The following is a 15,227-nucleotide window of genomic DNA, read 5'->3' as shown; positions in this document are numbered from 1 at the left end:
CTCCCTCACCCCACACCCCGCCCTCAACCAGGGCCCTTAGAAAATGAGACTGGACATTCCTCACAAAGGTGTGGCAGCCAGGGCTGGTCCAGGCAACAGCTGCTGAGGACATGAAATTAGCAGGCCCTGGAAGCAAGCCAGCTCAATGAATGCCAAGGGCCTGGCCTTGGACAGGGGTACGTCTGGGGAGATTTGGCCAACTGGACACATGCATCCCAGAAAACAAGGCTGCAGAGAGGAGGACTAGTGACATCCACTTCCCTGTCTTACTGAGGGTCCACTCTGCTCCCCTGGAGTCCCGGATAAATGCCAAGAAGCTGCTGTGACAGCAACCCAGATGACTGCCATGCTGACCCCTGGCTGTGAACTGGGACATGAGATTTTCAAGATGAGGCTAAATTATGCTGATTCTACATTCGAAATGGAATCATGCCTGACTTGGGTTCCATCTACACTGGCAGGACCCAAGGCAGAACTAAGCAAAGTCTTGGCTTATTAAGTGCTCCAAAATCAAAAGCTAGGTTTTGTATTGAAATATTCTTCCCCAAACAGAGGCAGCTGTGGTTCAGGCCATCCTGAATTAGTTCGCCCTTTGGACTGTGAAAGAAACACAGAAAAGAGAATATACGTTTCAGCATTTCCTCTGTACCAGGCATCCTGCTAAGTCCTTTTAATGTATTATCTCATTTCATTGTTTCAATCACATTTTGAGGGAGATTTTGACATCCTTAATGGAAAAAAGGAAATGGAAGGTGAAAGAGCTCACATGATATGCTTATGTTTGTAGAATTAAGAAGTGGCCCCACTGGGATTTGGACCCAGATCTGGCTACTCTAAGCCCCAAGTGTTTAAGTAACACGTGCTTCCTTTAGTTCCATCAGATTCTCTTAGGACTTCTACACTTGAGTTTTAATAGCAATCAAGAAATTCTAAATTAAAAGACATTCTTTTTAAATCTGAAAAACAAACCTCCTCCAAAAAAAATCCCACCAAAACTAAGAAATTAATTTAGCAAGGTGAAAGGATTGAAAAAGCAGTGAACAATTGGAACAATGAAATTTAAAATGCCATTTATAATATCATAAAAAAGTAAAATACTTGTTAATTTTACCCCCCCCCAAAAAAGTGCAAGACATTGAAAACTCTAAAACTTTGCTGAACATAATTAAAGAAGACCTAAATAAATAGGGATATATACCATGTCCATGATTGGAAGGCTCACTGCTGTTCAGATGTCCATTCTCTCCAAACTGACGTGTAGATCAAATGCATTTTTTCTGTAATTATTTTACTCATAATCACACAATTAATTAATGTAATGAATTCATCAGTATGAACAATGCAGCAAGTTGTTAGAAAACTAACTAGGATCCAAGCAAATGGAAAAATAGAATTTAAAAAGCAACAAGACAGTTTCCATAGACCTATATGGATGGGTCTCTTAAATTCTCTAGTGAAGAGATAACACAGTCACTTCTTTACAAATTGCCTTTGGTTCTTATGCTTATCTTAATTGTGAAGTTGTGCTGAATATACTTCAGCATAATCCATCAAATGCATTTTTAATCAAATTTCCATCAGGTTTTTTAGTAGAAATTGACAACCTGATTTTATCATATATATAGAAATGGAAATTATCTAGAATAACCCAAACGGTCTTGAACAAGGAGAGCAAAGTTGGAGGATTTACTCTGATTTAAAAACTTGTTTTAAAGCTCCACTAACCAAGGCAGTGTGATATTGGCACAAAGATAGACACATAGATCGATAGAAACGATATTCCTTTGCGGAGCAAATATGTAAAGAAATATGGAGGTTAAGTTGCTTCAAGGAACACATATCACAGGCCCAGATAATGTGACATCAGGTATTACTCAGGCCTCTAGCCTGGCAAATTCATTTAGCTCCCATGTTCAGAGTCAATTGGGCTAAAATGAGCTTAAGTCATCAGCTTTGGGAAGGACAAAGAAATCTGTATCCAGAGCATAGAAAGTTGCATTTTTGACCCAGGTCTCATACTTAAACATAAAAATATCATTTTTTCAGTATGTAATAATAATAATAAGAGCACTAACCACATGCCTAACACTGTTGTAAGTATTTTATGTACATCAGTGCATCATTTAATTCTCTCAACAAGAGAGAACAATAATTCTATCAATAATATCTCATAAAAGAGAAAATAGCAAGTACAGCATATAGGAAGAGAAATATTGTTTCATGATGACTTGCTTCAGTTTTATGTTTGTGTGTGTGTGTGCATAGAATTACAATGGGAAATACATATCTTAAAGTGGGTTGTAGTCATAAAAATTTGAAAGCCGCTAGTGTAGTAGATGAGAGAGTTGTTAAGAAGCCTCAGTAATAAATTGGGAGACTGGGATTGACATATACACACTACTGTATATAAAATAGATAACTAATAAGAACCTGCTGTAAAGCACAGGGAACTCTACTCAATACTCTGTATTACAGATTATGTATAGTCTGTAATGGACTATATGGGAAAGGAATCTTTAAAAAAAGGGTGGATATATGTATATGTACAACTGATTCACTTTGCTGTACACCTAAAACTAACACAACATTATAAATCAACTATACCCCAATAAATATTTTTTATAAAGACCCACTACTGGGCATATACCCAGAGAAAACCATAATTCAAAAAGACACATGCACCCCAATGTTCATTGCAGCACTGTTTACAATAGCCAGGTCATGGAAGCAACCTGAATGCCCATCGACAGACGAATGGATAAAGAAGATGTGGTACATATACACAATGGAATATTACTCAGCCATAAAAAGGAACGAAATTGGGTCATTTGTAGAGACGTGGATGGACCTAGAGACTGTCATACAGAGTGAAGTAAGTCAGAAAGAGAAAACCAAATGTCATATATTAATGCGTATATGTGGAACCTAGAAAAATGGTACAGATGAACCGGTTTGCAGGGCAGAAATAGAGACACAGATGTAGAGAACAAACCTATGGACACCAAGGGGGGGAAAGCAGGGGTGGGAGGGTGGGGTGGTGGTGGGATGAACGGGGAGATTGGGATTGACATGTATACACTAATATGTATAAAATAGACAACTAATAAAAAAAATATATAAAAAATTATGTTAAGGAAAAATAAAAAATAAACCTCACTAATATAATGAATGTACGATTCTTAGCACAGAACCTGAGAGAGAAAGACTAGTAAAAACTCCGTAAATGGTAGAGACAGTTATTACTATTGTCACAGAGCCTGATAAAAACTAGTAAAGACTCAACAAATGGTCAAGACCATTGTTACTACTGCCACGGCCAGCTTCATGGGCATTTAACCGGTGTAGTCACACAGGACTCTGCTCAGAAGGGTCCTGAACTTGGCTTAATGCTCTCTTGTCACCATCTTGAAATTCTTACTGATTTTGAAGAAGGGGCCCACATTTTCATTTTGCACTGTGTCCCCCAAATTATGTAGCCAGTCCTGATTATTTTGTATAGTTGTCTGTCATTTATTAAAATACTGATTCATAATATGTATAAAATATTTAATTATCACTTACAACGATCAAATTCCATCTCTGCCCCTTATCAGCTAGAGGACCATGAGAGAATACTTACTATCTGTCTCAGTTTCCTCTTCTATAAAAGTGGGGTAATAATAGTACTTCTCTGTAAGGTTATTGTGAAAGTTTAAATAACACAACACATGCCACGTACCAAGATCAGCACCTGGCACATCGTTCCTACTCCAAAAATCTTAACTATTATTATTATTAACTTTATGAAAAAAAGGCAACCTTGGGCTTGGCTTTTCCTACTGCACATTTTGGGGAGGGGATTATTGAACTAGACCCATGGTTCTGGAATTTATCTGAGCACCAGATTACTTGGAGAATCTGATGGCTCTTTGAGGAAATACATCCCAGAAAAACATAGATAGTCCACGCACATATGCACACATCTTGCCTGCAGTTTCAGGCCATTTATGGGCCTCTGAGGCCAAGGCTCAGGCCCAGGTCAGGATCCGAGGAAAGCAAAGATCACTCGTGGCCCTTCTAGTCCTGGAGTCTGTGGGTCTCTGGGGTGGAAACCGCCAGGCAGCACGTTACTACTTAAGGACCGGGTGTCTGCTGGCTTTGGGCTTTTAAGTCAGCAGCTATTTTTAGCTTTGCTATATATGGCCAGGGGAAGAATGTGGGGCTATAGGCGGGGGAGGGGTGCCAGGAGGCTTAGGGCAGAGTTTGGGAGGCTGGAGCTCCTTTGCCTTGACCACCTTACCCTTCCCACCAAAGAATTGGAGCTTAACTTCCAGCCAAAGCAACAAGCATGGGGAAGAGAGAAGGTCTGTGGATTTAGGAATGGCAGGGGCTTCCATGAAGATGCCAGGTCAAGTCACTTTAGAACAGTGATATTCATACTTTTTTGACCGTGACCTGCAGTAAAAAATATATATGTTTGAATCATGACACACACATAAACACATTTTTTTTTGCCCATGATGAATAATTTATTAATCTACCATGAAATCATAAAAATAATAATGTGCGAATTTTCTATATTGTTGAATTTAATTTAAAGGGCCATTTTTTATTCTTGATTAAGTACTTTGTGTGGAGATATCAGTAGACAGTAGTCATCAATGTAGAAACACAGATGTTTTAATACACACACAATATATATACATATATCCATATATGTATATATATACATATATCTCCAACTGAACAAACATTTCAGGAAACAATACTTTATCTCATTCTCTATGAAACACTTTGATATTTTCTACTCTATTCTGTTCTATTCCATTCTTTCATTTTTTTAAATGCAGGTCATGACCCAATAAATTGATTTTGCCAATGAGTTAACACCTCCAGTTTGGAATTCTACTCTTTTCTTTGGTTTGGAGCAGGCAGACACCTGTAACATTGGACTGCAAGGTAAGGTAGGGAGTGGAGGAAAGGGGACATGTTATCGCTTAGCTCAGTACTTCTCACAACTGGGGATAAGATGAAAGTTTCAGTTGGATATCCGCTGGATGGCAAGCTTTGGACCTCAGAGTCTTTGTACACTGTTCTCTCCACCTGGAGCACGCGTCCTCCACCCTTGTCACCTGGTTCATTCTGGTACTTCAGAGCTCCACTTGCCACTTATTCCAGGAAGCCTCCCTGATTGCCTCAGTCTGGTTAGCTGCCTGCTTCTTGCTCCCTTAGTCCCTGGCACATCCCTGCTTGGCACCCAACACAATTTCTTCTTAGATTCTCTGGAAGGCAGGGACCTTTCCCATCCTGTTCATTTCTACACTCTCCTCACCACCCGCCCACCACCCACCCAGTGTAGTGTAGCACTGGCTTCCTAATAATCACTCAGTAGATATTTATTGAATGAATTGATGATAGTTAATAGTAATAATGGCAACTACACATTTATCGCATGAGAAATCTTAGGAGAGATTAGTATAAATCCATTTTAGGGATGAGGAAACTAAAGCTCCAAGAGATGAAATAATATGATAGGGGGAGGGTAATAATCCAGGGTTGCCTGACTCCCAATGGTACCTAATCACAGGAGCTTATTTGTCCACATTCCCCTCAACACTGTCCAGGATGGGGCAAAGGGCAGGTCCTTAACAACCCCTGGGAGAACTGATGACAGGTTGATTAAAGAGATTTTCCGAAGCAGTGGCCACATCTAATTTTGGAGGGTTGCACTCGTGGGAGAGGATCTGTGAGATTTCCAGGCCCCCTGGATGTGGGGCTGTCTCATTCGGGAGGAGAGTCTGGGCTTCTGACAAACCAGGGAGGCAGGCCTTCTGATGACACACCTTCCTAGGCTCCTGGACACACACAGGCTAAAACCCAAGGCCCTGCAGGTCTATGTGACCTGGCCCATGCCTGCAACCCCAGCGGCAGCCCCAGCAGCCCGGCCTGTTCCCCTCATTCATGCGGATCCCGCCGCTCTGGTGTTCTTGCTGCTCCTCCCACAAGCCAAGCCCAGTCCTGCCTCAGAGCCTTTGCAGCCGCCATGCCCTCTGCCTGGGGTGTCCCCTCCCTCGCTAGTCCTCTCCACCCTACTTCTCAGGAACCCCCCATCCAAAAATATCTCCCTCTTCCTTCTCGGCTATTTTTTTCATAACACTAGTAACTTCTGGAAATTGCATATATGTTTGTTTTCCGGTTTATTTCTGTCTTCTTCACTAGACAGGGAAGTCCCTGAGGACTTTGATTGCTCACTGCCCCGGCCCCTAGGACTCGCTGTGGGAGGGTGCCTGACACATAGTTGGTGATCCATGAATGAATGAATGGGTTTCCCCCATTTTAGACATATTGGGACATCGGCCTCTAGTTTCCCAGAAATGTGTGTCCCTGCGACTCACATCCAGGCCCCCAACACACACACACACCGTGGTTTGGGGAGGGGAAAGAAGGAAGGAACTTTCAGCACATGCGTACTTGCACCACTTTGCATGGGTAACTGATGCCCAGCAAGCATGCAAGGATTATCTCCATTTGGTAATTGGAGAATCTGAAGCTTGCTCTCTGCTTGTCCCCAGTGTGTAGTGTAATGTCCGGCATGAACATCTGGTGAACTTAATTGCACTGAATTGCAGAGGTTCCGCAAACTGCTCAAGGTCACCAAATTAGGAAACGTGGAGCCAGATTTTGTTCAATTCCAGCCAGGGCTGCGTGGCTGCCATGGTGCCATAGAAACTCCAGGGACACAATCTGTTAACATCCAGATGCATTCGAGGGCGGGCCCTCACCAGACATTCACCAGTTGGTAGCCCAGTCAAGAGCCCATCCTGCACCTGAGGCCATTCTCTATCTGCCTCTCAAACATAATTTTCCCAACAAGGTTCAGTTCAGATGTCACCTCCTCGAAAGCATCCCCTGACCTCCTCAAATCTAACTTCTCTTTTCTGCCACAGCACTCTGTGAATACTTGTGTATAATTGTTTGTCCACAAGCCTATCTTTGAACCCATGGGATGTATCTTGTTCCTCTTTATATCGAACCCTTTTTACCGTGCCTGGTGAATAGGTGGTACTACAGGAATATGCACTGAACGAAAGGATGCTTGGATGGATGGGTGGATGGATGGATGGATGGATGGATGGACAAATGGGTGGATGGATGAATGATTGGAAGAACAGATAAATGGATGGATGGATGGATGGATGACTGGGTGGATGGATGGATGAATGGATATGTGGATGGATGAATGGGTGGATGGATGGATGGACAGATGAATGGTTGGAAGAACAGATAAATGGGTGGATGGATGGATGAATGGATGAGTGGGTGGATAGATGGATGAATGGATATGTGGATGGATGGATGGGTGGATGGGTGAGTGGGTGGGGGGATGGATGGATGAATGAATGAACGAACACTTCATGATCTTTTGATTGAAAATAATTTTCATGGCAAAGTTGACATTAGACACCAATTCTTCTGGAGCATATTCCACATCTGATGGTACACCTAGCATGCAACAGTAGCAGTAGTGTCTTATTGAATGTGTATTTCTATGGCAGGCCTTGTATTAGAAGCACTTCTGCCAATCCTCTCAATAGCTCCGTTATTGACCCCGCTTTACTAACAAGGAAATGGATGCAGACAGAGGCGGAGCCGCTTGCCCAAAGCCACACAGCAGATAACATCCTGGCACCTCTGATTTGGTGCTGTCCTGCCCCTGGATCTTCCCACCCTCCACCCATCTTCCTCACCCTGCCTGGCCCCTCCCCCTGGTCCGCAGGCCCCAGGCTGGGCTCACCTCCATCCGCATAGGTCTCCGTGCCGTAGCCGTCCTGCAGGCCATTGTTCCAAGTGCCCTCATACTTGGCACCGCTGCTGCTGCTCTGCCGGGTTCCGTAGCGTCCCTTGAAGCCGTGCGTCCACTCGCCCTTGTACAGCCAGCGTCCCTTGGTCTCTATGCCCAGCCCATGCCGCTTGCCCTGGCTCCAGTATCCCTCGAAGGTGTTTCCGCTGGGCCAGGTATAGACACCCGCCACTTCAAAGCCAAAGTTCCAGGAGCCCGAGTATTCGCCCTGGCCCTTGGGGCCCGTGCACAGTCCGTGCCCGTGGGCCTTTCCCCCCTCCCAGCCCCCGCAGTACGCCCCGCCATCATCAAAGTCAAAGCGGCCCCCGCTCATCTCATCGTAGCCCCTGACCACCTCACCGTCCTCCAGCTTCGGGGGAGAGGGCAATGGGGGTGGTGGTGCCAGCGACTCTCTCCAAGCAGCTGAGGGCTGCCCCCCCACCCCCGGACTCACTGCGCCCCTGGAGGGGGTAAGCAAGATGCCACCCGAGGCTGAAGGAACCCAGGAGCCAAGTCAGCACTGGGTCGGCTGGTCAGTGCCATGCCTGGGAGGCCCCCACTCACTCAGCCAGAGGAAGGCTGCCAGCTGGGAAGGAAGTGGGAAGGAGAGGTTCAAAGTGTCCACGGAGTGTCCCAAACCTGGCTTCCATGGAGTCAAAGGAAAAACGGTGTGATCCCTTTAAGAAGTGCAGTGAAAGGGGTGGGGTGGAGGGGTCCCCAGTCCGTTTTCAAAGAGGAGAAATTCCCCCTCGGTGACAACCCCCAGCCCGAGGCTGAATTCCTGCAGCCCGCTGGCCCCCTTCTCCTCCACCCCCGGTGGGTGTGCAGGGCTGTGATTCCCCCACCCCTGCCCCGCCCCTCTCCAATCCTGCCCTCCTCCTGGGATGGAAAGGTCAGTGTTGCCCTAACAAGGCCATTGGATCTCAGAAGCTGCTCCCAAAATAACCCCCTGGCCGGCCCAGCCTCCTTCAAAGCGGGAGGGGTATTTCAAACTGGGCTAGCGCTTCAGACTCAGGGAGTGGTTGGAGGGATGAGGAAGGGAAGCTGAGAACTAAGCGTGGGCAGCTGGGGAGATTTGGTGGCTTTTCTTCTCTTGGGTAAGGGCTCCCTTCCACCTTCCTGGTCCCTTGAGTCTGCAGGCAGGGAGAGGAGAGGAAGACCAGCAGAACACCCGGTCCTGGAGCACTTAGAATCCCCCAGAGCATAGAAGTTAGCAAATCTCAGCCCCAGCACCACTCATATGCCCCCGCAGGACCTGGGGCTATTTATTATAGCACCACTGCCAACCCCATAAAGGAATCTGGTGACCTAAAGAGAAAGGAACGGGGCATGGGTTCACATATGCTTTTGAGAGTGGAGGAGGGAACTCAGGAAGAGAGGTGAGGTTCTGGAGACAGAGTTGGGAAGATAAAGTGAATCTGAGTCTAGCACAACCCCAAATTCCCTCCCCTCCCCGCAACCCTGGGAAAACCCCGGAAAGAACACAGTGCAAGAAGCACGGGTCACGGATCACTCCCTTTCTCTCTTCTGACGGGCAAGGAGACTGCCCTCCTCTCTCTAGTTCTGAGACACAGTGTTGCTGGTTGTATTGGAATGAGGTCGTCTCAGAAATACTCAATGATCATGATTTTTTTTTTTTTTAATTCCCTTTCCAAGCTCTCTTCTGCTGTGTTGTCCTACGAGCCTGGGAGGCCAGACTTCAGAAAGCTCTTGGGGCAGGGTCAAGAGCAAAGGGACTGACCAGCGCTCAGGTTCCCACCAAAATCCAGTGAAAGGGACAAATAAATCTCCACGACGAGAGGCGGTGGTCAAGGCTAAAGACTGGAAATTCCAACTGAGCCCAGGGTTAACAGGAACACAGAGTAATTCTGGGAAAGGTAGGAGCCACCAAGCACAGGAAGCTGTGTGTATGTGTGTATGTGTGTGTGTGAGACGGGGGAGGAGGAGGATAGAAATCACCAAAAAAGCAAGCACAGAAGTGACTTGAGAACATCCAACTATTATTATCTGACTTCAGACTAATCTGTCATACTCCAAATCCCATGATGACAGGCCACTTAAAGTCGCTGCAGAAGATGTGTTCTTGTTTAAGGAATGGATAGAAAAGCCTCTCTCCCTTCACCCCAGCTGATTCTGGTTCTTACCACTTGGTTCCTTCCTCGTTCACAACCCTTTGTCTGAAAGAGCCCTTCTCTGCCCACATTTCACCCCCAGGTAGAAACACCCAGCCTCAGAGCTCTGTACTGCTGATTCTTTGCCAAGCTGACATGCAGCAAAAAGCAGTAAAGACTGTATCATCTGGGTTTTGACTCACTCCTCCTGCAGGTTGACCGACAGCCTGCTTGCACAATTCACAGCTGAGAGCACCTCAATGCTGCCCCCAGAGAGTTCTGCTGTTGCCACTTCTGATGGGTCTTTGGAAAATCACACGTTTCTTTCCAGCTCTGCTCTCCAGGGGAGAGGAAAGAGCATCTCAAACTGGAAGGCAGAGGGAGTTCAATACCCTTCGTAGTTAAATGCCAGACAAATCACCATAATCCTGTTCTAAGGCTGGTGGCTACTGTGTTCTAGCGAGCTGTTCCGCCTGCATAAGTGTAGCCACTGTTCATCTGTACAGCTCCCTACGGTGGTTCCCTACCAAGGGTGGGTACATGTAAGAATCACCTGTAGAACTTAATAACATGAACAGATTCCAGAGTCCCACCCCATCTCCAACCTACTGAATTAGATTATCCTGGGAGAAGGCTTGGGCACTTGCATTCTTTTTAAAAGCTCCTCAGACGCATCTGACTCTCATCCCTGGTTAAGAACCACTGTGGGGGGAGTGGGGGGTGGTGGGATGAATTGGGAGATTGGGATTGACATATATACACTAATATGTATAAAATAGATAACTAATAAGAACCTGCTGTATAAAAATAAATAAATAAATAAAATAAAATAAAAAACCCACAAACACACAAATGGGGAGGGGTTTAAAAGTCATCTTGTCCAATCCCTATCAATATATCCAGGAGATTTTTCACAGAACTAGAACAAATAATCCTAAAATTTATGTGGAACTGCAAAAGAGCCCGAATTGCCAAAGCAATCCATAGGAAAAAGAACAAAGCTGGAGGTATAACCCTCCCAGACTTCAGACTATACTACAAAGCTACAGTGATCAAAACAGTGTGGTACTGGCACAAAAACAGACACATAGATCCATGCAACAGAATAGAGAGCCCAGAAATACACCTACGTACCTATGATCGATTAATCTATGACAAAAGAGGCAAGAATACACAATGGAGAAAAGACAGTCTCTTCAACAAGTAGTGCTGGGAAAACTGGACAGACACACATAAAAAAAAAAAGAACCACTGTATGTTTTCAAATTAAGAAAGTTTCTTAATGATGTACAAATTCATGCATCCACTTACTTACCATCGGCTGGGTCAGGTAGATAGCTGTGGAGTTAGATTTGTGTTCAGATCCCAGTTCTGCCCCTCACAAGCTGTGTGACCTTGGACAAATTGTTAATTTCTCTAAGCCACAAATTCTTCATCTGTAAAAGTACCTATCTCAAAGGATTTTAGTATTAAGGATAATAGTATCTACCTTATATGGCTGGGTGAGTATTATGTGAGTTAACGCTGTAAAAAGGCTTAGAACAGACTAAACACCTAATAAATGTTAGCTAATATCAATATTTTCCTCACATGACAAGTTGCTTTTCAAACCATCATGATTAATAAAATAGTCACCAAAGAGGGAAGAATCACCCCCTAAATATTAAGTACATTGACACTGAAGCACTCCTTACTCTTCCCAGTACATGTTTACTCAACGTTACCCTGTGGTTTTTCCTTTTTTAAACTGATAAACTGTGTTATTGGTAAAGAGACACTTTGATTTCTTAAAAGTTTAAGTAAATTCTTTGCCAAATTTGGTACTGGCCTTATGTGACCAGCCATCCCTTTTTTGCATCTCCCTTTAAACCAGTGAGTTTCAAGGAAAGGGAGACCCCTTGTGGCCACATGTGCATTACAACAGATTTTTCTTAGGAAAACCGAGTTCTTCAAACCAAAGAGAATGGTCTTGGGACGAATTTTAAACTGTTTTTATAGGTAGCTATCCCATTATCTCTTTTTCACAGGGTTTTTCTCACTCCATGGTTCTGTTCTTTGGTCGGAGGGGGCAGTCACTTGCTTCCTCTATTTCTTTCTCAACTTCTCAGGCACGGCTGCTTCCTAGGGAAGGTGGAGAGGAGGGAACTGAAAATCCAGAACAGAGAGAAGAAATGCACACAGAAATGCACTTGAGTTTCTTCTCAGCCATCAAAGACTTAGCTGAAGAAGCCTCACCTCCCAGACAGGTTACCTGGTTGGGTTATGTGCCTTCCCACATACTGGCTCCTCCCCCAAACTATGAGCTGTTTGAAGCAAAGATTACCTTGATTCCAAAAAAAAAAGGGCATGAACACTTCCTAAGTGCCTGCCTGGCACTCTGGCTCCTCTTTGCGTGCCCAGCACCTGCACATACTGGGTGTCCTCATCGTCCCTTCTGCGCATTATTTGGCAACTGACCACTCTCTTCTCGAGATGCTTTTTTATTCGACTTCTAGGGCTCGTCTCTTGGTTCTGCTCCTGCCTCACTGGCTGCTCCCACTGAAGTCTTCTGCTGGTTCTTCCTCATTCCCCTGATCTCTATACCTTGGAAATGGCCCAGAGTTTGGTCCTCTGACTGATTATCTAAATTTACTTCCTAGGTGATCTCCTTCAGTTGCAGAGCTTTCATTAACACCCACATCCTGATGACTCCTAACTTTGTATCGCCACCCTGTACCTCTCTCCATCTTCAGTCACATAACCAACCTCCAACTCAGCAGCTCTACATGATATCTCATGAGCATCTCAGACTTGCGAAGATCGAAACCAAACTCCCAAGTTCTCCTCCCAGATCTGCCCCTCCAGCCAACTCCCAGTGTATTAAAACCTTTGGAGTCATCCTTAATACCAACCCTTCTCTCACACCCTGTATCCATCAGCTCTACCTTCAAAATAATCCCGGGATACGTCTTCTCTCCCGCACTGCCGAGCGTCCGAGCCACTAGAAACCACTGCCTACTGCAGGAGCCTCCTGACGGCCTCCTTCCCTTCCTTCTCCTGGTTCCCCTCTTAGTCTACAGAGCAGCCAGTGCTCTTTCTAAAAGACAAGTCTGATATGTCTCTCCTCTCCTCCAAACCCCCTCAAAAGCTCCCTATCTCTTCAGGAGTCAAAGCCTTTAAAACGGCCTCCGAGGGCCTCCACGATCTGCCCCTGACTCACACTTCTGGACCTCGCCTGCTTCAAGCCACAGATATCCTTGCTGTCCTTCTGCCGGGAATGCTCTTCCCCCAAACATCCACATGGCTCACTCCCTCACTTTCTTCAGGTCTCTGATCAAATGTCACCTCCTCACAGAAGCTTCTCTGATCACCCCAATTAAAATGGCAAGCCCCCTCCCCCCGCCCCAGCCCTTACTATCTCCTAATCCTTCTCTCCCCATAGCATTTTCTGCACTAGGGCATGATGTTCTAGTCCCAGCACCTAGCATAGTGTGCCTGGTGTGTTGTCAGCACTCGATAAATATTTGTTGAATGAATGTTCAATGAACAGTTATTAAGTAAAGGGACATGTCAGGATGCCACCTTCCAAAACATCAGAGTAAAAATTCCTCAAGCCACAATCTGAATCCATTTTCCAGGATGCATTTGACGAACACTGGTCCCATAAGTTGCACTCACAAAAGGTCAAATGTTCTAATCAGGGACACATATTAAAGCTGGCCCAACTGGGTGTGAGCAGAGTAATTGAGGGCTTCAAGATTCATGTTTTGAGGAAGATTTTGACTGAGATGTAAATGCTTACCACTCCTTTCTGCAAATCTGGAATGCCTAAGCTTTCATCCAAGTTTGGATTTCTTCAACAGGTTACTCGGCCACTGCAACTTGGTCCTTTTCAATCCCGACACCCCGCCTAACAACCTTGTATAAAAGGAATGTGCATGATTCATCATTCTCTGGTGACTGTTCTGTTAATATACAGAATTAAGTAAATAACCAGATCACTGGTTTGATAAGTAAACTAAAAAGGACTTAAGAGACTTAGGAACAATTTTAATTCAAGTAACATGTTCAGCCCAATTTGCTCCACTTCTCTCTAGTAAAAAAGGTGAAGCAAAACACTAGTTGTGGAGGTCAGGGCTGGGGAGGTAGGTAGTTTTACAACCAGAAGCTCTAATAGCCTACGATTAGTGGTTCTCAAAGTGTGGTCCGGGAATCCACTCCATCAGGGTATCTGTGCGGTCAAAACTATTTTCATAATATTAACACAGCATTTGTCTTTTTCATGCTCACTCACTCACAAGTGTAGAGTTTTCCAGAGGTCATACGACATGGGATGTCACAAGAGATTGCAGAAGCAAATATAAGAATATAGCTGTTTTCCATTAAGCCCAACATTAAAGAGATTTGCAAAAATGTAAAACAGTGCCACTCTTCGTACTAAGTATTTGTTTTGGAAAAGTTGTTTTCCGATTAAAAATATTACTTGTATTAACTTAAATGGATTTGTGGATTCTTCATTATTTTTAAATGAAGTAATAGTCTTAAAATTTCTTAGTTTTAGTTTCTAATATGGTAAACACTGATAAATATAACCCACATAAACAAGAGCTCTTTGAGATCCTCAAATCTGTAAGTGTAAAAGAGTCCTGAGACCCAAGAGTTTCAGAACTTCTGCCTCAGTTATCTGAAATAGTGCACCTTCTGTTAGCTTTAAGAAAACTGTTACAGTTTCTAGCACTGTGATGACAAGACTCTCTTGCTCCAACCAGAGCTTCCAGATATTACTAAATTCATACTAAACTAGTAACTAGCTGGGGTCTCTCACTACTTAAGTTCAGGGCTTTTCCAGTACATACCCTTCCCACCTCTCCCAAGTACAAATCACCTATTTACGAAGCCCAAACCCCACTGTCATGAATCAACTCCACAGTTAGTGGGATGTTTTAGTAAAGAGTAAAACCTATTTTGTAATCGAAATAAAAGTGCAACAAACTTTCTGTTAACACGTTAAAATGGCTGGACAAATTTCCACTAAATTTGATAGGTATGCTTAGGATGGTCTGAATTAAGTTATATGGCATACATAAAATTCACTTTGGAGCCCCCTGGAAAAGAAAGGGATTCATCCTCCAGCTGACACTGAGGACAGATTTTTTTTACCAAACTTTGGAGGGAACTGTGGGCTGGTTGGCCATTAAATACTGGATATGGCATGTATAAAATTCTCTTTGGGGGTTGCTGGGGTAGGAGGGCAGCACAAAGAGATAATATACATCCAGAACGTTTGAAACCGAAGTATGAGATCTACACTGCAAGTG

The 15,227-nt window shown here is 44.4% G+C and overlaps 1 protein-coding gene across 1 annotated transcript in view; it reads right to left on the bottom strand.

The window, feature by feature from the left end:
* The window catches only part of JPH2 (junctophilin 2), a 60,462-nt gene extending 52,309 nt beyond the window's left edge, over positions 1–8,153 (bottom strand). Inside the window, exon 1 of the mRNA XM_061208457.1 lies at positions 7,775–8,153. Within this exon, the coding sequence (XP_061064440.1) occupies positions 7,775–8,153 (379 nt within the window). The remainder of the gene's footprint in view (positions 1–7,774) is intronic.
* Between the last annotated feature and the right edge of the window lie 7,074 nt (positions 8,154–15,227).

This window comes from Eubalaena glacialis, chromosome 13, assembly GCF_028564815.1.
Source record: "Eubalaena glacialis isolate mEubGla1 chromosome 13, mEubGla1.1.hap2.+ XY, whole genome shotgun sequence".
Classification (NCBI taxonomy): Eukaryota; Metazoa; Chordata; class Mammalia; order Artiodactyla; family Balaenidae; genus Eubalaena; species Eubalaena glacialis.
This window is presented reverse-complemented; position numbering and strand designations above follow the sequence as displayed.